General features: G+C 41.6%; 1 protein-coding gene across 1 annotated transcript in view; it reads right to left on the bottom strand.

Annotated features, from left to right (window-relative positions):
• Positions 1-25,979, bottom strand: part of PTPRG (protein tyrosine phosphatase receptor type G) — a 375,249-nt gene that overhangs the window by 282,504 nt on the left and 66,766 nt on the right. The window contains exon 2 of the mRNA XM_088528261.1: positions 11,131-11,235. Coding sequence (XP_088384387.1) covers positions 11,131-11,235 — 105 coding nt within the window. The remainder of the gene's footprint in view (positions 1-11,130; positions 11,236-25,979) is intronic.

The following is a 25,979-nucleotide window of genomic DNA, read 5'->3' as shown; positions in this document are numbered from 1 at the left end:
CATAAACAAGTGACCTCCTCTGCCCCAAGGAGCTTAAAGTCTAAGCTCAAGAGACATTAAGATGCAACACTGGGCAGGAGAGGAAAAAAAAAAAAAAAAAGAAGAATAGAAAGAAAACAAGTGAACACAGTAGACTTCCACAGACATAACTGCATTCAAATACACTGAGGCAATTCATGAATCTGACACAGCAACATCTCAAAAAAAAAAAAAAAGTCATTCCAAAAGATCACACAACCGATGGTCTTTGCAATTTCTAGTAGGACGACTTACAACTAGCATTTTGTAGAGAAGAAATCACCAGCTAGTCGTCTTTAATCGAGTTATCATGCGCCCTAATTTGTACATCTCTCATGTACAGCAAAATCTTTTTATTACAAAATTCCAAAAACCAATATATGAATTTAAAAGTTTAATATGAACTTACATTTTAAAACATTAAATTATCCAGCAAAGCGGACGTGAATGTGAAAAAAGGCCATTTCCTCCATCATTTCATTAAATTTGAAAGTACTTATTTATTTTAATAAGTTGAGATGTCCATATGCCAGGAAATTAACATCAAAAAATGTTAAATATGCCCAGTATCACTTAAAAGCCTGTCGAGTATTACACATTTTCAAAAACAGCATAACTCAGCAAAACTACTTTCCCAGCAGTTACTTTTTATTACACTCTCCAGTATTACTTAGTTAAAAAAACTGAAAGTGTGTTTACAGTACTCTGCACTATACAGTTTATACAAAAATCATAAAATGCAATGATTAATTATGTGACAAGACAACACCACTACCACCTTCCTTAATTTAAGGTTTTTGCTTGATGCCAACCAGATGGTTTTCTACCACACACTCTTCCAAAGGTCCCTGTACACCGCTCATTCCTTGGCCCACATGATGTGAACCATGGCCTCAAATGGAAAGGTTGCCGGGGCCTGGACTCTTTCCTTGAGAATTTATACTTCAATTCAGACAACGGGACAGAGCTGTCACTAATCATTTGATCATTTGAGCTACCCAGAAATTTTCCAGTCTAAAATGATCCATCTGTTACAATTGCAGGAACTTTCGTGCAGAGACCCGGGACCCGACGGCCACATACCCAGAAAGGCTACTCAGACAAGCACGCGGTTTTGAACAGGAGCCCATGGTGGATTAGCCTAGTTTCCTAAGGAAACGGGTTTATGCACTTGAGACCTCTGTGTGCCTTCGGTCTACCAAGCTCCTCTTCCTTCCCCACTGTTTTGACCAAATCTGAGAACATCTTAAATATACTGTGTCCTACTAGTTTTCTGAAGTTCAAATGCAGGCAATGGTAGCAGGAAGCACTGTGGAAGGCTTCAGAATAAGCTCAAAGCTTATTAGATTTTTCACATGAATACAGTATTAAGACAAAGCATTTAGGAAATAAGAGCCATGCAGTTGGTTTTGAACAGCACAGAGAAAGGAAAGGCTCTTAGTACCTGTTCCACCACAGTCCCACCTCATTACACCTGACTTCAGCCATTTATGCGTTCAAGACAAACTACATCTCAGCTTACATATTGCCTATATAAACTTGAGGGCAGGGGCCACTTTTCTGGGTGTTTTTTTGCCGAGGTAATGATGGCTGGAGGGCACCTGCAGAGCCCTACTGCAATAGGAACAATATCTGGATAAGATACACTCACGTCTGCTTTCAAAAGTCACTAAAGATTCTCCATCTGCAAACCGATACCCGACACAGTCAGGAACTCTTCCTCAGAGGTCAGCCTTGAGTACCTATGCTATAATATGGTATCATGCAAACAAACATCTCAATTTTACGTATCCAACAACAGAGACAAGTTCTCTGTCTTATTAAACAAGACCTGAAGCACCATGGAAACCTGTAAGTTAAAATCTATCTGAAGATATTAATGTCACCTCTGGTTAGGAGCGGATTAGCATCCAGAACATAAAATAGCTTTTCATTCCCCAAAGAGCACAGCCAGCTGCAGCAAGCAACCTGAGCCCAGCAGTGCGGAGCACAACACCACACTTTGGGAGCAAAGACGACACATGAAACTGAATGGCAAGTGATCTAAGTCCTCCATGGCTCCAGTGTGGTTGTTACCTCAGGGTAAATTTTATTTCTGTGCTTGAGAAATACCCTCACAAACACAAAGCAGATCACATAACACTCACTTCTGCATTTACCATTTGCTTCATACGGGAAGATGGCACATGGAGTGGCTCCAAGGCATTCAAAGACCAGATGATATCGAATGCAAATGAAAGCGCAAAACCAGTCATCTGAGGTCCTGATCCAGCAAGGTGCAAACCATGGGATGAAGAGCAATTAAAGGACACCAACCACCTCAGCTGTAACTAAGTGATTTGCAGGTGAGTTGGGAAGGAGACAGAGACTTTTTTCAGTACTCCACATAGGAAAGAAGCAAGGAAGCCACAGTCCACACCCCTTGAACTGGGCACCTTCAAGCTGCCAACTGTAGGGCTGCTCCTTTGTTTGATTCTCAGCAAAGGTATATACCAAGACAGTTCAAAAGAAAAAAAAAATCTCAAAATTGGGTCCCAAGCAGAATAATCCCAAGCAAAGCAGCTCCTCCTGATATATATGGTAGCTACACAACTTAGAGGTTGACCAGAATGTTCTAACTACAGCAAAGTAAAAGCAGGCCTGGCCAATGTCAGAGCCTTGGTTCAGCCCTCTGCTCGGTCACACTTGGGTAATCCAAGACGCAGCTTCAGGCTCCCTGTGCTGTCAGTGGCTGTGTTTGACCATGACTCTAACTCATAGCAGCTATGTGGGGTAGGTTATATGCTATATTACATGGTTATGGTAGGCTATATGTGCATCTGAACACACCTGCAGTGCTGCAATCCTGCAGCAGCGTGAAGCAAACGTAACTGCATTCAAAGAGAAATCATGAGCGATCCTCAGCCCTGCTCACCACATAGCTGTGCTGTATTAAGAGATAGGAATAAACACAGACCTGGGAGATACTCGTTCAGAGTTCAGCTGAATTAAACCCACTTGCCTTCCCAGCTCTACAAAACAAGAGCCTGATACTCAGGTTCACAGCGAGGCTTGACATGAACTTTACACCATGGAGCAACATACCTCTTGAATAAATCATTCTGGTGCCTTCTCCATTTGGGATGCTACCCAGATGACCCTTATAGGTTCAGAGGAGAGTTTAAAACATTTCCAGAAAATCATTCAAGTGATATTTAAAGATGTAATTTATATGCACAGCTCTGCACTCCATTGCAGGATTTCATATTTATTTAATTCGACAGTTAAAAGTGTCTCCATCCAACTCTCTGGGCACATCCAGTCTTTAATAAAAGCCCTGTAAATTAGAGCCAACTGTTCAGTGCATTGAATAGAAAAAAAAAACTTCTTCCTCAAGCTGTCCCAACCCAAACCTCCTCCTTCCCTCTCCTCATGAGCTTTAGCATAGCAGGCAGCACAGCCAGAGCAGCAGGGAGTTGTCCCCCTTGCCGCTGCAGGATGGGTCACACTCCATGGCTCTACCAGTACCTCAGCAGCTCACGAGCTTCCCAGCACCCGGCTGACACTGTATCCCACCAGAAGAGGCAGTTTCCAAGACAGCAGAGATCTCTTCAACTACCACTTGATAAGGCTGGATGTGTGGTCCATCATACAGCACACAGTGCAGACCCCCAGGCTGCACTTGGAGCTTTGCTATAAGCTCAGCAGAGTATATATCACATAGGTAAAAATGCCCTCTTCTTCGGTCTCCTCATATAAATATGTCAGCCTCAGATGTTTCAAGAATTAAAACTCCTCTGACTGCTCTAAGCACTTGTACTGCAGTACTAGGAGACATACAAAAACCCATACACCTGACATGATGATCATTAATTCCACCTTTTTCCAAGTAACAGCCACATGACAATCAACCTAAAAGCAGTGACCCCACTCGTATAAAGCACTGCCTAAAAGCAGTGACTCCACTCGTAACAGTCACTGCAAGCAGCAGTCAAGGAGCTGTATGGGAACCCCCAACCCGCAGCCAGCCACAGCACTGGTTCTGCTCACAATCCCTTTGTAAGCTCATTCAACAGGGCAGGTATCCTCCCTCTTCAGGCAAGTGCTGCTTTTTCAAGATTTGTTTTGTTGTTGTTATGATCCTGAAGTCTTCAGTGTCACATTCTGCAAGATGGAGGTGCTTTCTGGAAGGAGGAGAGAGATGGGGACAGTTCCTGGGGCAGAGATACTGAGAAGATCTTCTGCACAGTCACTGCATGGTTCAAAGCAGCCATCTCACTTCTCAGAAGTAACAAAAATGAAGCTGCAGATGCAGCTTCAACTGCAACACTGGCCCTGCTCCGTCCTTTCAGACAACGATTGCACTTAACAGCCTGCAATTAAAATTCTGATCGATTCCCTGATTATTTCATGCTTGCCCTACAGCAATAATGTTAGTGCCAGTCCGTTTGCAGAGCTTGTATCACAGCTGCTACCCAAACATCCCATTTTTCTTTTGTATGTTTAAAATACAGAAGTTTTTCACATGTTTATGTCTAAAACAGAGAACCAGAAATACTTTACATTGTTTCCTATTCAATGACTAGAAGTCAGTTAAACTGACAACATTCAACTTCTTGCTGCATTTCAACACACTTTTAGATTTATGAAAGAGGATTTATGAAAGAGTCATAATTATTATTGTTCCAGATGTTTCCTGCGAATGTCCCAGTATTCACATTGAAGGAAAATGCAACAAAAATTTCATGTTTAAAGGCATAGTGGGTCCATTCGTCCTCTCCCCTTCCCCCAAATCATTAGCAGTTCTTTGTACTTCTTCCTTTTAATGTAGGTAACCAGAGGTGTAAATACAGCAGTAGAAAGTAAAAGAATTCTGATGCATTATTGCAGCAACTGTATCTGCAACTCCAAAGATTTCATCTCGAGTATTATTTAATACAATTGTGCTGTAGTACAGAAATACTTCATGAAAGAAATCAAGTTAACATCTAGTTCTTTGCACCTCTTATTTAAGCTTCTCCACACTATTAAGACATCAATAGACAACCTACTCAAAAACAGTATAGAGAAAAAACTGTTTTAGAGACAGCAGGGATTTGCTTTAACATGTTTAAGGCATAAAAAAAAAGAATTTCCATAAAGAACCTTGCCAAAAAGAGAAAGGCAATTTCACCATAACCATGCTCATTATTTAAAAATCAGTCAACCTTTTCAATGTAGAGTGGATACCATGATTGTCTGTGACAGTACTTGGAATAAACCACATGCAAGAAAAGGTGGCAAGAAAAGACAGAAAACAGTATTACTGGTATTCAGTAAAGAAATCATGTCTGTATCTAAATAGAAACTAAGTTAGTACCTGAGGTTACATAGAAATTTGCCAATAGACAAACAAAGTAAATGACCATAGCCTCAATCAGTGCCAGGCTTCCCAGCAATATGGATTAGTAAAAATGCCACTACAGCCTACTTGGACAAGTTTTCCTTAGAGAAATGCTAATGTAATATTCACTACATATTCATCACAAATGATTGTGGATTCCTTACTCACATGGGGCTAGATTTTGGAAGATAAATCCTACTCTCAGGGATAGGGACTTGAAAACCTCATTTCCTCATTTTCATAACAAAACAAAGATCGTATTTTCCATATGTTACTTCAAAACTATGAATAGCTAAAAAGAAAGATTAAAAGTACTTCTCCTTGACATATTCCTAAGTGCGGACTTTGATACAGGTACCAGAGTCAAGTATGTTTCTGCTGTACATTTGTACAATGCCCAGCACACAGAAGAGAAAATTCATGTGCAATTACTATCAGAATAAAAATACTCAGCAGATATAGTCAGTATTTCGTGTTTATTTGAGACAACTTGGCAGTATGCCACTTACTCTAGCTGCATACATGGAAAATCAAGGTTCATGCTTAGACAGTAACAGCAGCAACAGTCTCTAGCTATGGGTTTCTTATGAAGGACTGCAGCAGTGATTTCCACAACAACTGTCACACTAATAAGATTGCACAGGGAAACGAATGCGTTGCAGATGATTTCAGCAAGGTTCAGTGAAGCCAACCATTTGTCTCTGATGAATGCAGATAAAATATTCACATTTCAATTTACTGTTTACCTGATCAGATCAGGTATTAATGGGAAGACTTTTGGTTCTGTTGCAACTTAGGTCCCCTTTAGAATATCAGCTTAAAAAAAATAGGAAATAGATACATAGCTGAAATCTGCTCATTCTGACCATCCAGCATTTACCAGAGATGCACACTCTTACAGTGGGAAAACTGCATACCATGTGCCAGAGTTTTGGTCAATATTCAGATTTATTATGCAGAGGGACAGAAAAAGAATGAAATACTGACCAAGGCAAATAGGCCATTAGTTACCTTTCGGTTCAATAAGTCTTGATGCTCTCCTAACTGTGCGCCGATTATTTCCTGTCCAATTCACATTAGCAGCTTATCTAATGAGAACAATCTATGCGACGAGATAGAAATTCACACATTTACAAAGGACATCACCAAGTTACATTTCATCACAGTTAACACCATTTGCTATTCTCTCAGGAAATAACCTTTACTGATCTTTCCTGTTTTAATGCCAGCAATTGCTTTCAAGAAGAAAGCTCAATTCTTATACTCACCGCTGGTTACATTTTAAATAATAGCATCTTAAAGGACAGCAATAACTGCCTAAGTGTTGTAGGACAAAGCATTCACAGGCTGATGGTGGCCAGCAGCATAACAGGGGGACCAGAGTTCCTGTTCTTAATGGACTTTTCTTCCACTCACAGGGTCATCCCTACCCTTGCAGAGCCTATTTTTCTTCTATTAACTTCTACTTACATTCCCAACAGTTGCACAGTTTCACACAGAGAAGGGATCTAACATCTTAGAGAGAAAGAACATCAGTCAAAACAAGCAGACAAAAAAAGCCCAGAAGCATCTTAAGTAGTGCTAATAATTTTACACAGTAAATGAGAGATATCAAAGGTACAAAGAGGGAAGAAAATAAAAGGATGCCTGAAATACGCTACAAGATTAAAGATGTGGGAAAAAAAAAAGAAACTGTACGCGTTTCCTGCACAAGGTTCTCTTTACAAACAGATAGTTAAATAAGCTTGAAAAGAACGTGCACGCATCCTTGGCCAATGCCTGCTTTCTTTTGTTCCCAAAGTCCGGATGGTTTTGATTACTCAGGGAGTGTTCCTTGCATGAGGCCTCCATGAGGCAGGCGGTGGGGCAGGGCCGAGCAGCCTCCAGGAGAGCGGAGCTCCGGACCGGCGCCACAGCTCGACCTGGAAACTCCAGCCAGGAAAGCACCATCTCCCCCCACAGCCTGCCCCGGGGCAGCACAGACCCCCCTCAGCCCTGCTCACCTCACAAATACTGCGGAGGAAAAAAAGAAAAGAAGAGATCACGAGATCACACCGTTAGTGATCTCCAAAGACTCCAAGAGGAATTTCCAATCTGCATGGCAGAGGAAGGAGAAATGTTTCCCCACAGCCGCTTCTGTTTATCTATGACCTCATGCAACAGTTCTCCTATCAGTTTTTCGTAATAGTTTTCCAGAGGAAAAAAAAGTAAAAGGAAGAAAAAGAAGATATCAGTAGGTGGATATAGGTAAGCTTTTTAGAACTGCTACTGCTTCAGGTGCAAGCATCTCAGTCAAGACATATCCCAGAATCTCATCCAAAACTCCTGACCCTCTCACTTCCCATTTTTAGGCCTATTGCGTGGTAATATGGGCTGAAGAGGTCCCTGGCAAACTGCTTTCTGCACTCACAGAGGCAACATGCCGAGAGGTTTGTTTAATGCCTAGAATATTATTGCTTTATGAAACACCACATACAGCTCAAGGGAGGGCCAGGCAGAAAGCCCCAGAATCTGGTGGGTGCTTTGACTGCATCCTGCTGTATGACTTCTTTGTAAATATAATGTTTTTTAATCTAAAAAGATATTTGCAGATAGGTGAGAAGGCATCTGAGTTGCTACCTGTCACTATTATGGATATTAGTAACATGCAGCATTCTGCAAACAATTAAAGATGTGCAAAATATACTTCACTTGTGCTTCATCCAATATGATTAATCTAACTGAAAAAATTATATTGAAAAGAAGTCTAATGGGACTACCCTGAACCACATCCAGGATCCGCACCTACCTGCTTCCCCTGTGCTGCTCCCAGTCTACACCTCGTTAGCTGCAGACGACACAGCCAGGCGCTATTTGGCACGTCTCAGGCAAATCACAAAACACAGTCCTTGGCCAAAAATACACATATATACATGCACACAGAGAAATCCCCCTGGAAGTGGGATTAGCTGGAACTTTCCATCAGAAATCCTGAACAAGAGCATCCAGGAGGCTTCAGTGTCCGCTCACTCCTGCTGTTGAAGGACAAGTTGCTCTTTTTTTCTTTTTTGCAGTGTTCTTCGCTCATTTCTGAATGTGGTTTAAAGAGCTACTAGCCTAGACTTAACAAAGTTTCCTTGGAAAGGCTGATTGTGTTTCCCTCTGTCTTTTTGACAGAACCCATTTAAAACAGGCCTTGATTTCTTTCCTCATTTAATTATCTAGTCTTTATTTTCTGTTCAAATCCCAGGTTTTATTTCTCAGCTGGAGTAAATGTTATAGTCGGACTCATGTCTGGAGACAACAGGCTTATTTTATAAAGTTTAAAATCGTTGTCCTTTAAAATTGCCCAGTGAAGGGCGATCACCACAGCATAGACCTCAGTGCTTGGTACGGGGCATGCCCAAGGCATCGCAGTTCAGAAGGATCTTCAGGGACACAGCACATTTAGGTGCCTTCATACAAGCCATTACAGACCTCAAAGCTCTGATTTCTAATCAGTAACTGAAGTTTATCCTTTCTGAACTCGTGTCAGAGTAACATTACATTTTCAAATGCAAAGGCGCCTCGGCGCCGAGGGAGCCACTCTCCTCCAGGAACGGCATTTCAGGCTACTCTGTGCAAACACCAGTCTGACAAGGCACTGTGAGAACATGCTATGATGTCCTCTTTTGCTTTCTTGACAAGTTCTGGTAAATATATCATTTCTGCCTTTTCCACTTCCTAATTTACTCCTTTTCCCAGCAATAGTGACAAAAAGGTTCTAATTAGATAGCGCTAATTAGGTAGCGTGGCATGTGATTGACTACTGAGAAGTTGCTGTCTGTTCTCCAGAGGAGCGTGAGGGGGAAAACTCACAGATTGACTATTTTCCTCGTAGAAGCAGGGGATTTATCAGGAAACAAAAAGATGCAAAAAACAATAGGTAAGTTATAATTACATATCAGGGCTATATATTTTATTTTGACATGTTTCTGAAAGGATTAGTGGGTGGTAAAAGCTTTTTTTGGAGGGCTCAACAAGCGATATTACTCAGAGGAAAAACTAAACCATTACAAAAATAGAATTACAAAAACTGTCACAGGCAGAGACAAGTTTTTAAAAAAAAGTACTGGACTAGTTAAAAAAAAAGTCCAATAACTGAAGCAAAGAGTTTTGACATGTGACAGACTAATTTGAGTATTTTTTCAGATATTTTCCTTTAACAACTTGCAATTAATATTCCGAATACATATTTCAGTAACAAAAAGTAAATAAATATATAAATAACCTGCCAAGGGCCACTTAAACTGCAATATTTTAGAGAGCAGCAGATAGGAATAGACCATTATTCCAACATAAAGATTTTACCTCGAATCACTTTTCTACAAAGAGTTTGGAGGCTTAAACTTGTGTCAGCACTTTCCCACCTGTTACTAATCTCAAAGTTTAACTAAAAAATATCCTCTGACCTACACTGCTAAGTAGTTTTACTTGCATGACCTCACCGTCAAGTGAGACATTTTGTATTCTGAAAATATGACATCCGCTATTTTATATATTAACAAAAAAATTCTGAGTTCACCTATATTCCTTCATTCCCAATGAAATTTATGATCTGCATAAGAGACGGGTATTGGCAGTCAAAATTTGACATTTGCCTGTTTATCTAATATCACTATCCAGACTTCTTACAAGTCATATTTCTCCTTCAGATGAAAGACTAGGCCTGCATGACATTTCTCTTGGATGAGTACCAAATATTTGAAATCATCGTTTTTCTAAAAAGCACGCGGAAGGTCATGATGACACATGAAATCTTCACAAATTCTTGCAAGACGCTAGATATTTTTGTGCACAGAGTCAACACGTTTACTAACATGATTTCTAATTTCTTGAAAACTTCAAATGCAGACCTGGAATTTTCTAAACCTGTATTAACCCACATACGGTATGTTTAAGGAGCGTTCTGAAGTATGTTTTGATTTGTAGCATTTTAAAATTGTGCAGACACATCACTACTTCTTTAAGAGACTTACAAGAAACACCAATCACATCCTGGCTTCTCAACATCACTCATCATGCTGTGATACTACACTGATGTATCTCAATCATCATTACACCACAGTGGAAAAACATTTATTCGCAAAACATTAATTGGAAAGTTCCAAGTAACTTGTGGTCTGGATTTTTAGTTTTCCTAGAAGGCTCAGAGGCAAATGGCAAGCGTGGAAAGCTACTGACTGGAGAAAGAGGGTAAAGAATAAGCTTGTGTGATAATACAGGTTTTGTTGGAAGTGCCAAAGTACTAAAAAAAGATGCAGAGAAGCAGGAGAGTAATAAGGGAAACCCTGCAGGTAACTGGCAGGCATGCAAGAAAGCAAGGAATGTGTGTGCCAATAGCAAAGGTGGAAAATGAGAGCGACCATGGGAAACTGCTGCCTGAACGGGAGGGATACAAGGACAGGATTTATTGTTGATTTAAGGTGAAGGGGAAAAGAGCACAAGTTTAAGTGCAAGCCTAAGGAAAGCCAAATGCAGAAACTCAAATTTAAGTAAATAATGTTTTTCAAAGCTATTGTCTCGAGGGCTTTGCCACATGGTTGCTTCTAGGTAAGAACTTGATAGTGAAACAGTTGGCAAGGAGGTAGGCAGAAAAAAATAAGCTGTAAGACTAATTCAAAATCCTGAGCAACTAATTCAAAATCCTGTTTCTGAGCAACAAAATGTAACCGTTTTGACTTCGAAGGTCCTTCACATTTCATGCCAGTCCTCTGGAGGTGTCAGCTCACCTGAGTACGCCCAGTAAGGATCCCCCGAAGCCTTGCGCCTCCGGATCTGCACCGAACTGCCATGTCTGCTCTCGTGCAGGGAGCCAACATAACCTTCAGTCAGAGCTGCAAAGAGAAGAAGCAGGAATCATTAGAAAAATGGTACTGAACTCCTGGATTTTAAGCTGCAAACTCTAAATCTTAGCCAAGCAGAGATTATCAACTGGCACTGCTTAAATTAAAGGCAAGAGGTGTATTGTGTATTAATTGTATTTATTTTGGCCTTGAAAACCCACCATCCAAAGATGATTCACATTAAACGGGACTCATTGGTGCCCATATCCAGCACAAAATCTGCCTAACTTGAGATGTTTCCATAAGGTTATTCTGATGTACACAAGCAAATAAGTACAAACCATGACATATCATCCCTATTTCTCAGTCTAGATCCTAAAGACAGTGTAAGTTTATTGTAATAATTGTAAAAAAAATTGTAATACTACAAAATTATTTTCCAGATCTCTAAAAACATAGATGCAAGGCTGTGGCGTGCGGCTGTACCATGTTACATCCTGGTTGCCATAACTGCATCCATCTTAAAATGGCCGCCTGGAAGAATTGTGCTCGGGATGGAACAAAAACAAACTGAGAGGAGATCTGGTCAATATGTCTAAGTACCTGAGGGGAGAAGGTAGGGAAGATGGGGCCAAACTCTTCTCCATGGTGGCTCGCAACAGAACAAGGGGTAATGGGTACATAGTGACCCAACCACAGTAAATTTCATCTCCATGTGAGGAAGCACTTCTTTCCTGTGAGGGTGCCAGAGCCCTGGAACAGGCTGCCCAGAGAGGCTGTGGAGGCTCCTTCTCTGGAGATCCTCAAACCCGCCTGGATGCCACCCTGTGCCCCGTGCTCTGGGTGTCCCCACTAGAGCAGGGGGTTGGACTAGATGATCTCCAGAGGTCCCTGCCAACCTCAACCATTCTGTGAAAGGCCCTCTGTGCCCGCAGAGCTGGGGCCTTTGGCGCAGCCTCTTGACAGCAGCAAGGCTGGAGCAGCATCGCTCCGTGCGACTCGCTCAAGCGGAGCAGACACGTGGCGCTGCCTTCAGCCACAGGAAGGCTGCCCAAGTCACACAAATATCCAGAGGGCAACTGCAATGCCTTGTGACGGGGGAGTAAGGGTCAGGAAAGAATCAAACCTCGTTAAACTTCACAAAAGAAAACAAATTGCATGCAGCAACCAAAACAACAAAGAAGGCACTCCACATGGCATCCCAGGATTTTTTGCATTTATTTTTTCCTTTATTCAGCTAATGATTTTTTTTTGCCTTTACAAGGAATAGCTTAGGCATAGCTTTCATTAAGTTTTTTTTTTTTTTTTACATGCAAATTTATTTATTGTTTCTATACATCTGACTGAACCGAGCTAGAGGTCCGCAAATTCCCAGATGTCAGGAAAAAAAGAAGTCTAATGAATTCTACCTTTCGCAGAGCACTGCAGCTCAAGAGCTTTGTGTTACAATACATGCATACACACAGTGAGAGGAAAAAAAAGCCTTAGATGCAGAACGTGAAGAGCAAGTATGCACCACCTGGTTCTGGCAATTCAATTCAAACTGATCTCAAACCACTCATTTGATCAGTGAGGGACTAGCTGAATAATTCTAATTAAAACTTTGGAAAACCCCCTCAAGCTTCGCTACCTGCATGAATCCACTCTGAGCATTATATTCCCATCTATTCTCAAGCCAATTACAGCAGGGCTGTAAGCAGAGCTTGTTATAGACCTTTTCAGAATATAAAGCACCAAAAACTCAGAATTTGGCTTTCCCCCAATTTGGGATACTTTCTGGGTGACACCTCCTTGACGCCACAGCAGTAGAGAGTGTCCAAGGAGTACATATGCTCAACTTTACAGGCAATATTCATTCTGCAACATGGATCATTGATTCTGCTTCTTTTTTGGAACCCTAAATAGGTAGAGAAAGTCTAGAAATCTCAGGGAAGATATTACAGATTTGCCAATGTCAGATCTCCTCTTGTACAAGCAAAGGTACACTGTGCAATTAATTATGAGCCTCTGATCTGAATGCATTTTCCAAATTTCTTGGCAGCTTTCTGAACTCTAATTCACTCCAGGCTGTGAGCTAGAAACATTAAAACAGATTATGCTACAAAGATTTTTAGGCACCTCTCTGATTTATCCAGCATCTCTATCTGGAGGGAAGGTAACTGCCACTCACTCAACAGAGAGATAACGGATGAGGGGCGTGGGGAACCAAATCCTCTGCAAAAAAACCCTCAAATATCGAAGACAGTGAAAGTCCCAAGGAACTCAACAGAGAAGTAACTCAGATAGGTGGAAGGACTTTCAGAAAAACTGTCCCAATTACTCATTTAAAATCACATGCCCTGAGAAATACACTGAAGTCCCTCCTCGTTATGTTAACAGGAGACTACAGTAACTTATTTCTGGTCATACTCATGAAGAGGGGGTAAATGCCTGTAGATACCCCTTTCCTTCCCAAATAAGCTGATTTGTACAGCCAGGAGGATACCACGCAACCACCTCGAAGAGGTAAAGTGGTCATGCAGGAACCTGCTCACTGAACACTTCTGCTTGCCTTGCAAATCAGAAAAAAGAAAAAGAGAAACTATGTCAAAAATCTATATTTGTTGAAGAGGTCAGTGCATAACATTTGAAACAAGTTGTAAAAACCCTTTGTACTCTCTTAGCTTGAACCATCAAAGAATATTCACATGGCAACTATGGTATGACTGTGAAGCTTTCTATTGATTTTCGGTATGCTTTGTGCAGAAAATTAAATTATGCAAATCCAAGTCTTCATGAATCCCTCACTTTAATATGAAATGGAACATTTGCTTAAGTCAGCATCTTATTTATGCAATTAAAAACTTGATATTCTTCTGAAAACACACAGTTTTAGTTTCCTGCATAGACACTTTATATTTTCGTAAGTTTATATATACTTATAAAAGATGAAGAGCCATCTTGTACACAAATTTAATTCTACCAAAAAAGATATCACAAACTAAGAGAGGAGCTCGAGTATTCATCATAAGAAGCATGGAAAGACACTTGTAACTTGTGTTGCTATGCATCTTCTGTAGGACTACAGAAAAAAAGAAAAAAGAAAACAGAAGAAAACAAGTTGGAACATTCTGTTCTAACTAAAATCCTGCAATCACCTGCTTGGCAGATCAATGTGAATGTCAACACTGCCCTTACGAAAGGGTGATAATGTGCCAATCATCAGCCATTTATAGACATGTCCTTCCTGAAGGCCTCCAGAAAGGATGGAAAGCCAAAATCTCCAGCTATGCTATGAACTGGGAAGGTATAACTGGACTGCCTCCACCTAAAACCTCGACAAAAACCTCTTCTTTATTGGGCTAGCTCCATTTTCTGGTCTGTTCACAGGATGTGGCCACACACTCCTGCAGTGGGGCCTCTGGAATAAACATTGTGGGAACAAGTAGCTACTGGTGGGAGCATCTTCCACTAGAGAATGCCCTCCTACTAACCCATTAGACACTCCCAATGAAGATGTACCAGGTATTTCAGTGCTGTTGAAACTGCTTCTTTCACTGGAAGAAATACACCCAGATGATCTCCTTCAGCTCCAGCCAGTTAGGGCACAGTTACTTATTTTGGTGAAACACTCATTCCACAGTTCCCAAAGGCATCATGAAGGTGACTCAGACAAGCTCACACAAGACCATCTGGTGTTCAAGATCAGAACAATTTTTAGAAGAAATGAGAGTTAAGACACCAAATCACTACGAATTTCCTCTGTTCTCTTTCCGGGGGGAGATGGTTAACAGCTCAAGAGCAGAGAAGAGCAAAGTGATTTCCTGTTCCACTCCTGCAGAACTGGATGCTGGAGAGCAGCCAGCATCTAGCACAGAGCAAAAACAGGGAGGCTGCACTTTTCTGGGAGCCCTGGACAAGGGGGCAAGTCAGGAAAATAGGAGGGGGAGAAACATGGTCCAAGAAGGCTCAGAATAAAACGGACAAAATAGAGGAAGAGGAGGGGGCTGGCACAAATACACAGAGCAGGAGACAGGGAGGAAGCAAAGGGATGGCAAAAGGGCTCTCGCTGCATGGCTCAGTGTGATACATCATGCCAACGCTGATGGCAGAGGAGTAATGAATACCAGAATACATGGTCTGAGACTTGCAAATACACGATTAAAAGAGAAGGGGACCAATTTGACACTCGGATACACAAGCGTGAAATTAAATCCTGCGCAACTCCTCTGGCTGCTGCTGCAGTATTGACATCTATCAGGCGTAACACCTGCAGTCGCTGGAGATGTCTCGGTACCTATCCCAACTATTTCAGCAATGAACAGAAGATCCTTCAAAGCTAACGCGGAGGAATCTCTTACACCTAATTTCAGATAATTTTAATCGGTACTGAACACTACATGATTTCAGATGATGTGCTAAATGAATCAACCCGTGCTGCATATCTGCAGACAGCAAAAGCGATGCAATGCCATCATGTTCCTTAGCATTCTCATCAGCTTCCCATTCACTGTCTCAATATATTAAGTTTCCAATAAAAATTATTTGATAAGTACCCTCAAAGGTAAAATAAGGTAGCTCCTGCCTGAATACGTTACTAGCATTCATACTTCACATGAAAACACAAAATTTTATCCCCAATCTACCTTAAATATAAAGCTATTACACTATTCAGAGAGATTATACCCTGGGCATTAGCGTTTAAAAAGAATCAAGCCATCAGCTCTGTAAGAAAAACCCTTTAAGGTCGATACTTTATGTCTGAACGGTGAAATCATTAGTTATGATGGTAGATTAACTCAAGGTAGATTGTGTGCCAAACTCTGATTCTTTAAAGCCTCCTCAGAAGAGTAGTACACAAATCCATTTTCAACTATTCTGATTAAAATGGTGCAGAGTCCCTCAGGTACACACAGAGCCCAACTAATATTAATTCAGTGGCTTGCCACTGCAGGCTAAGCTCACTGCTGAATCCATTTAGTCTAAGTCCCTAACACGGACACATTTCAGCAACGCAGCTCAACCAGGTGCTACTGCTGGAAGACTGTCCGGCTGCTGGAGCCACACTTGGACTAGTAGAATTTGGTCAGAAAACGCTTAAAACAGGGGCACAAGAATAAAATCCTGATAGCATTTAGCCAACGACTGAGCTGTAAAGAACGTTAGCAATTAGTTCTGCATCAAAAAGAGGCTTGTAGACAAGAAGCTTGTACACAGTCCAAAAAAAAAAAAAAACAACACCTTTTCTTGAAGACTACACAGCAGTGCATTTTAAAATGGAGGGACGGGGGAAGCAAATAAACATAACCTGAAGGGTTCTTGTATCGTCTCTTTAACAGACCTTAACAGATCAGTCAGCAGAGACTCTCAGCCATCTGCAAATCAAGCAGCTTTGAGGAAAAAAAAAAGTCTTCATCTAGGTGCATTTACGATATTTTTAATTGGACTGTACTAAGAAGAACAGGGTAAGGTGTAAGCTGCATTCACTACAGCTATTCACTACCCCGCATGCCCAGCTGAGAGTTCAGGCTTCCAGGCAGTTTGTTAGAATAAGTACAGAGCAGCGGGCCAGAAAGGAAAAAGAGTGAAAAGAAAATAACTGATAGCAAACTGATTTATAATGATGCGTAACAATTAAAATATATTTGTACAATTAAAATAAAAAATGGTTAAATCCATCTCTCTAAGCTCTTCCACAAGCAACTCTCTAAACAAAACTAGGCCATTTGCCTCAAATATTTTACCACCTTTGACAGGAAATAAATCTAGAAATATTTCAGGCACAGCCAATCCATTTTAATAGTGCATTACTTTTAAATAGACTCTTCAGCCACGTACTCCCATATTTTGCAGAGATTATTTTGTATCTTGCCAAAAAAACGATGAAAGTTAAACAACATATGGTGGTCAGACAGCACCAACAAATTATATTCTGAATGAGCCTTCCTCCTTTGATTATGCTGCAGTGATTTCTTCTGATTATCAGATAAAAGACAAACTCTCTTCTCCCACGAATGCACAGGCAATTTGCACAAACAACCTGCTATTAATGCGGGAGTTACAAGCAGAAGTTTCTTGGGACTGAGCGGAGTAACAGACACCTGAACTCTTCACGTGCCAAGGGGTGCCATTTCTCCAGACGACAGTCACTCAAGCCAACACTCAAGCGAACATAACCCACAGATCTAGCCCTAAAAATGCCGTGACATCTCGCCCCATTCGCTCTGCTCTTCTTGTGCCTCCTGGATGATGTGGCAGCACTGCAGAGCACAAGAACAGGAGCAAAAATGCAGAGCACAGCAGCCCTTTACAGGAACTAACCAGCAGACTGCAATTTAAGGATGAAAAATAGACCAGGGAACACACTGTCAAACCGTGGGGATTAATTTAACTAGTGGAATTAAAAGTCCTTGTCCCAAACATGAGTAATATACCAGTCAACAGATGCATTAACCCTTCGTAACCTGTTTCACTCAAAGCCCAGGAGTTACAAGTAATGCATTTTGCTTTATTCTAACGCATCAGTACAACCCAAGTCCTATAAGCATTAGAGCTGATATAACAAGCAGCAGAAAATAGATTCAGTGCGATCTTTTCCTTACATTCCAAGGGACGGAGTTTAAGGACAATAAAAAAAGTCTAATTCAGAGCAATCCTGAGGCAAAAGCAGAACAAGGACAGGCACCGCAGTATGTGCCAAGTGCTGCCAGCCACTCTCAGGCAGAGCAGATGCCTTCCCAAAGAGGAGCAAACCAAACTCTCCCCTGTCATGGCCAGTTTCCATGGATCTTTCTCTTAGCCTGTCTGGCTTTGCAGCAAGACGTGAAGCTCATTAGCAAGAGAGCCAGGGAACTTCACAACCCACTAACTGCGTCCCACGAAGGGCACTCATAAAAGGAAGTTTGGAAGGCCAGGAAGGGGCAGATGCTGCTGGATGATCCGAAAGGGCTTAGTTTTGCATTTGGTGGCTTATCACACTCTTGGCATCAGCTGGGCAAGGTAAGACATGGACAGTGATTTTGGATCATTGACATCAACTGGCATGACCAGCAGCACTTCTGCTAGGAATAAGCAGAGTTAGCCAGAAAACCAACAGTGCCAACAATTCCCATTTCAGGTTAAACAAACACAAATTAAACTGACTGCAGCATCCTCCTTCCCATGAGGACTATGCACTGCTGCAGGGTTTCTGACAGAGGATTTACGGAACACTCTTAGACCAAGGGATCTTGGACCACGGTATGGGACCTCACATCTACCACTACAAGCAACTTGTCAGGAAAAAATCCTGATTGTCATCTCTTCCCCAGAGAAGACAGAGATGCTGAGCAGAAGATGTGACCAGAGGGTTGAACTTCTCCAGGATGGTACTGCTGCTATTGGCAAACTGCTCATACCAGAGGAAACTCGGTTAAAGGGCCTGGCTTTAGCACCACTCATCCCAGATCACTGATAACTACAAAAAGACTAAGACCAGCCACATTTGATTCAAACTCAGAATAAAACCTTCACCCCCTGAACTATCCCCGACACCTCCCTGCATGTCATTGACAGCCAAAGTTTTTCAGACTGGTATTCTAGGCATTTCATTTAAGATACTTTAAAGACTAAGGCACAGTACATCCTGAAAATCAGACTCCTTTCAGACTCCTCCGATTTAAGCAGTCAGACAAAAAAATAATTGGAAGCAACTGAAAATTCTGAAACCTTGAAAACGCTGGGCCCATGCATCCTGCACAGTCCCTCAGACTTCTGTTAACCATCATTATCTGCAATTCTCAAAAGGAGGGATCCTCGTCCTTGTTCACAGCCTCTCCATGCTGTACTTCAGAGAGGTCATGTCACCTCAGAATTTTATTCATAACGATGCTTCATGCAAACACAGAAATAAAACTTCAGAACAGAGGGTCACAAGCAAGGCTGACCTCCCTGGGAAAGCAATGCTCTCTCAGCAGTGCCAGCTGAATCACAGCAGACCCCAGGGAGAAAATGGGCAAACTCCACTATCAGAGTAGCCAGGTCAGAGCTAACCAAGACAACGAAGACCTGGGAATCAGGGCAAAACGACTGCTCCCAAAGCCAGCTCTGGTGTCTTTGGGCCGCTTCCCCAGGTGCAAGCTTGAAGTCAACCATGGAACGAAAGCTGAAAGCCAGAAGCAGCAAGAGTGGGTCTTTATTACACCTCTTCCTGTACTGCAGAACTACCTAACCCTACAGGTGTTAGAACATGAGGTAAAATTGTGTCTGGAAATACTTGCCTCACGAATGCAGTCTCACATAACGAGATACGTGCACAGTACCATAAGGGCAACTGCTGAACAAATAGATGTGACCTTAGTAGAGCATTTTGTAGCTTTGCTACTAAAAAAAACTGCTAGAAAAAAATTTGCAGAATCACATGAGATATCATTTAACTAAAGCTAGCAATACTCACAAAACCACCCCAACTCCAGCAAAATCACCAGCTCTACCTCTCTCCTTAGGAAAGGATTTGCACATGCTCACTGCCAGTATTTGCTTTATTACATTAAAGCCTTTTTCCAGTTTCAAAACAGTCTCCTAAGTCACGTACCAAGAAGCATCTTAAAAGAATGACTTGTCCAGTCAAAATAAACACAGCAAAGGACTTTGTGCAGCAGCTGCTCTGTGTGTGACCTCTGGCAGGACAGCAGCCCTGGAGGCAGCCTACAGGTTATTACTCATGTAACTATCCCATTAAATCCACCTGTGTTCCTAGCATAAGCAGAGACAAGCATGAATATAACCACTGTGGCCTTCATGGCTAATACACCTTATACTGAGCCCCAGCAAGCTGCTCTCCTGACCATTGCTACAGGATTATTGCTGTAGCCCCAGGAACAGTTGAGGTCCTTCCCACTGCTCCTTCCCTGCCCAAGAAGGTATTTAAACATGGCCAGCACTACCAAGAACATGGGATATCAAAAGCCTCCTGGATGAGAAAGGGCTCCTTCCTGAGGGCATGGCAGAGCACTCCTGGGGAGGAGTTTGGCACCGATGCTGCAAGGACCCCCCGCTACCCAAGGTCACGCATCCCCAGCGCCTGCGCACCCGCTGCTGTGCACAGCTACCAGAGCTGCTCCCCTGCACGGCACGGCATCAAACCTGCCCCACTAGACAGTCTAGAGACACAGGGGGCCTGTCAGCCTCTAAAAATGCCTCATTTTTAGACAAAATGATTTTTTTTAACCTATGTCCTTTAGGCCATTTAACAATTTATCGACTGTGTGAAATAATGTGAGGCCGCATCAATCTTCTCCTGGTTATTTGGTTCAGGTTCTCAAATTAATGCAGAAGGTAGTTCAGTAAAGAGACATTTAGGAAGGGAAAGGTAAATGCTGTAGTCACGTTGTGGGACATCTCCCACACAGTTCTTACCCAGATCCCAATATCTATGGCTGCACATTCTTCCAAAAGACAGAAGAAAAATTTATAATAATAAAAAAATCGCAAGCCCACACGCTCCCCCCAGCACTAGAAGTGACTTCGAATTTGTTTCCCTCTGCACTGAAGCAGATCAATTGCCCGCAGGTGGCCAGATTTACTGTCTCCAACATGTGACAGCAGCCATAAAACCATTCCAGACAGATCCACAAAAATTATTTAAAGACCAAATTTAAACAGAGTCAAGCAAACAAGCCCACATTTTTATTTGTATGAAAGTGTATTTAATTTGGCTCACGATCTACAAGATAGAGTATTTTGGTCCTTTTTTTTTAAAATGCTGACAGCTTGCATTACACACAGATTTTTTAGCAAAGGGCTTCATCCATATCTATTTCCCAAAATACAAACCTCAAAAGGAAACAGAGATTTTTGTGCTGACTGAACAAACTGTAAGGCAGAGATACATGCCCCAAAAACATGACCTACCTTTCAGAGAGCTCTCTCCCTTCCTTCCAAGCAAGTTGTCTTGTTCAAAGGGAAAAGACACTATAAATGTTAGAGTTGATCTGTAAAATTAACCCAACTTTCATTTTTGCTTTCTACTTGCCCACTGTTATTTCACCAAGGCAAGAAGGTCTCTGGAAATTTTCCAGCAGGAATGTTTGGTGCTATTTAGGATCCAAAAGGAATGCTTGGTTCCTTGGTCATATGCCCCAGAGAATGCAATTAAAAAAAAAAGAATCTGCACAAAACCCCACACTGCTATGGGTGCGAGTATTAAGGCCTTTGGCAACAAGAACAGGAAAACAGTAATAGAGTTCAGATGAAGTAAATAGTTAAATTGGATGTATAGGCAGGAACAGCGACGCCCTGCCTTTTCAGGCTGTGCTGCATACCATCTCTACATGATTATAAACTGTGTATCATCACTAGCAATTTTTACCTATCTGGAGGATACTGCTAACTCCACTCTCCATAAACCCAAACGATGTTAAACTGTGATGAAAAGCAAACAAGCAAGAACACCTCAAAAATATTCAACTACCTGGCAAGTTTGGAGAAATGGGCTGCTCTAAGTGAGACATCTCACTGAAGACACTGACCGAAAGACAACGGGGGAAATAACAACCAGTGCAGGAATGAAGGGAGAAACTGCTGTTTAGCGGGCAGTAATGCAGAAACACCTGAGCATTAGGGTGGATAATGAATTAGATGAAAGCTCATGCTACAATGCCACTGCAGAAGGCAATTACTATCCTTGCACAGGCACAGAGATACTGGAAGTGATAACTCTGCTTCAGATGATGTTTGGCAAGACCATCGTTGTGGTACTTGCTGTTTAAAGCCCATTACTCAAAAATAAATAATTAGAAAAAGGAGGTTTTAATGAAAACGTTGGATAAGGAGGGGGAAAGCGGAAGAGGGCACTATCCTTCTGTACCACACAGTGTCTTCTAGGAGTCCTGAAGATACTAAAGTACCTTCTTACTCTGCAGACCCTACACTAATTGCTCCCATCTTTTGTACATTGTCAAAAGAGGCAGGCAGGTAAACGGAACATTTTTGAATTGCTTCAACTACCAGTTAGGCCTTTACACTAGGCAACCTGAATGTTCTCCGTTAGTGGCTCATCACCTACATGGGAAAAGGGAGAGCTATGAGGACATATTAACAAAGGACAGATCAACACTATCAGACTGTCAGGATTCCCATCAGGTCTGAGCAATGCCCAGGGCCAAGACTGCTAGAGAAACAAACCATCTTCAAAATCCGTCTCAAAATACCTTCAGGACTAGTCTTGTGCACTGCACCGCCAGGACCATCCCGCCAGGCTGCTCCGTGTTGCCTGACCTTGCTCTGCTCATTGCTCACATCCTCTCACGTCTCAAATCCTCCACTCCACACCTCCTCGTTTCATACATCCATTTTCATAACAAGCCTCATAACGAGTTAGATTTAGAGCACTCAAAAGCATTGATCTCCAGGCTGGAAGTGCTCTCACAGAACACAAGAGCAGGAGGAGGAGACAGAGACCTCCACGGGGAACAAGGGGCTTCCACCACATGATGACACAGCAGGAGCTCCAGCACACACATCCCAGGAGCCGCGGGCAGGTCTGAGGGAAGGCGCTTGGCACACACGGGCTCGGGGACGCTGTGCCTGGCTTCACTGACCGGGCAGACCACAGCATGAGGACCAGAGCCTAAATCAAGACTCAAAAATAATCAGCCAACTTGCAAAACACCCTTGACAACTGCTGCAAGTTTCTCCCTTCACAAGTCGAAAGTCTTTGCTACTAGTCACAATAAAAATATGTATTCTACTTGCATAAGAGGTATGTACTTAACATAAAAAACATGTACCTAACCCTAGAACAGCCCAGCGCATCCACAGAAAGTTTAATGCTGCAGGAAAGCAACTTGCCATGGAATATGGACATCCTTGTACCTAGCTGCCACAGCACAGCTCATACAACTGTGTGGGATCTTATTTTTTCCTATTACCTTGTAAAAGTTTTGTTAAATACTTATTCCTAACAGAGTGAGCTAATTCCAAAGGGGTGGCCAGGAGATGCAGGAATGCGGGCACGTGGGTGTTTCACAGTTACTATCTCCATATTTTATGCTTCTGTTCATTGTAAACTGTAACAATATTTCTTTCCCTTCTACAGCTGGTGTCAGTGCTAAAAACAGATTTATCCTTTTATATAATGCCTGAAAGATTTCTTTATGGCAACATCCTATGCTCGAGTTTGTCCACAAAAGAGAAACTATCAATCTCACAACAGATATTCAGTCTTACTCCAAGAAATTTAAAGTATATTATAATAAGGGAAATTCTTTTAAATAAGTAACCCATTAAAAATTGACAGCGCATCAGTGCCTGTTCTGCGAGAGCATTAGCCCTGTTCATTGTAAGCATCTGCAAAGCTGCATCTTACAACTACAAAGAACTTCTATCAACACGACACAGGCGACCAAAAGCGAGTTTTCCCTGAAAAATTGTTCACCATTAAACATGCTTTTACTGTTATTCTTCTTGACATTCTTCCTATACATTAGTCTTTACTAGAGAAATCAAATGTAAAACTATTCATGAGAGAAGCTCAATCTCAAAGTTGTTGCCTTTCTTTTTTAACCCTCAATTCTTATTTGGTAAACAAGCAGCTCAAAGCAATCAATTCCAGTCAGGCTTTTCAGCTTTGGATTTAAATCCTTTCATGACTTCTTCAAATACATGCATCAAAATTTCAGAAGGAAGGGAAAAAAAATTCTTCACATTGTAATTTTCTCTGATGAACAAACTGATGCATTATAAAGAGGCATCTATATACTCAAGCTATTTGCCAACTGACAACCAAGTCCAATTTAAACACAGGACTTTAAATAACTGTAAAAAAGTTAACACTGATTAGTAAAATATCATTTATTCTCTGTGATTAGCTTTAAAGCTGCAGGAAAATAAAGACTAGTAAAGAGACATGAAAGAGCACATTTGGCAACTAGCATTACCCATGTTAGTAGAGCATAAAGACCACTTGGCCCATACGGTGTATGCCTCATTACTGCATTGCTCAGAAACAAGCTTCAACAACATAAACATGAGATGAGATGTTAATTCAGCTAGATCTGCTGAGCTACCAAGAAACTGCAAGTTCAGAGGGTAGGGAAACTAAATGGGGGGAAAAAAAAAAAAAAAAAAAACGGTGCCTCTACATGGATGACAATATGGAATGAATCAGGTTGCAAGGAATGCTTTGAGAAGATGGAAGCTGTTCTTCCTTAGGAAGGTCATTAATACAGCCGAGATTCAGTTCTCTCTGCACTCAAGCCCCTAAAAATTAGATAAATTAGAAGGTGTTTTGCCCCCACCATATCATTTACATAATCCAAAGGCCTCTAGGTTAGTACAACTTTTTTTTTTTTTTTTTTTTTTTTTTTAATCACCTAAGTGACAAGTTGAGACAGTTTTAATCTTTTCCCCCTACTCTATAGTTGCAAACAGCACTGATTACAATTACAGGGAGCGGATGAGAAGCCATCTCTTCCTTACAGAAACACTTGACTAGATTTTAACTTAAATAGCTCCCGAAAAATAAAGACATTGTTAAAAATGCAGTGTCAGGAAACACTAGCCAAAGCTTGGCACTCTCCAAAATTGGGCTTCTCCAGAACGTATTTACTTTAATTTTCTTTTTAAAAACGACCGTGGCCCAGTAAAAATCTGCAATTTTCAACCAGCTACATTAATATTTCAATTTGGTAAATTATTGTTTTTAAGAAGTTTCTAATAAAGCAGCACTCTCGTCTTTTAATAAGGTTACATTTCTATTTATAATGTTAGAATACTTTGTATTAAAAACAAAAGAAAGATTACCATAGGAGAAATAGGGAGATGCCTTCTTTCGTTTTAAATTTCATTTAAAGTGGAAGGATTTTTTTTTAATTAGTATTTCTTTTGCTGTGTTATGAACCCAGGTACAGCTATTGAATGAGAAGCAAGAAAAGTAACTTTTTCTACAAAGTTAAAAAAAAGTGTAATTACAGTGTGTCTCATAGGCTATAAAACACATAAAGGTGGCCAGCATTGGGAAAAAAATGGGGCAGCACAGAAATCATTACTCAGTATCATCACAGGGGCCATCAGCCAAATTGGAATTAAAAAGCGGGATCAGAACTGAACATTACCAGAAATATCCCAGCCAGCTCCATTGATTTGTCCTTCAAAAGTTAAAGGCACCCTCTCCCCAAAACCCTGCTGAAAATTGTGAACAATTCTCAGAACAGGTGAGCAAAATGCCCAGAAATTTAGTCACAGCAATATTTTCTGAATAAAAATCGATGCCTCTGATATATACCATGCCATGTAAAAGGTCTTTAAGGAGCCACGTCTTGGACAGCAGACCACGTCCATGCGTAAAGGCTCGGGGAAGGAAAGCCTGATAGCGAAGAGGATGTCTTTTAGGTGGGATTTTACAGGGGCTTGGTGGTCAAGGAATTTCCACACAAGCGCTTCATTCCGAGTGTGCGGAAATGAGCTCTGGTAACTGCTCTTGTCAGGACAAATCAATGGGAGCTACAGGTCTGTGGCGGCTGACGGCACCACGGACATCATGTGAAAACACGCGGACACGAGGGAAAACTGCTGCTGAGACACAGGGCGAAGGGCCTGGGGGAGACGCCTCCCTCCCTCCCAGGTTGGTTTGCGGGAATTAGCTCATAGACTTTGATTCTTTCAGCTTGATTGTATCAGAGCCTTCAGCCTCTCTTCCCAATTCCCCAGACAGTGGGTTATAATTAACAGGAGGCAAAATGCTACAAATTAATCATAGGACACATCTCATTAGGACGCTTTCTTTATCTAGATTAAAGAGGAAACTGTCACGATGGAAAATGGAGAAGTTTCCTACG

Source organism: Tinamus guttatus, unplaced genomic scaffold, assembly GCF_059628265.1.
Source record: "Tinamus guttatus ecotype Peru unplaced genomic scaffold, ASM5962826v1 Tinamus_guttatus_pri_ptg000307l, whole genome shotgun sequence".
Classification (NCBI taxonomy): domain Eukaryota; kingdom Metazoa; phylum Chordata; class Aves; order Tinamiformes; family Tinamidae; genus Tinamus; species Tinamus guttatus.
The sequence above is the reverse complement of the archived record's forward strand: the minus strand, read 5'-3'. Positions and strand labels throughout refer to the sequence as shown.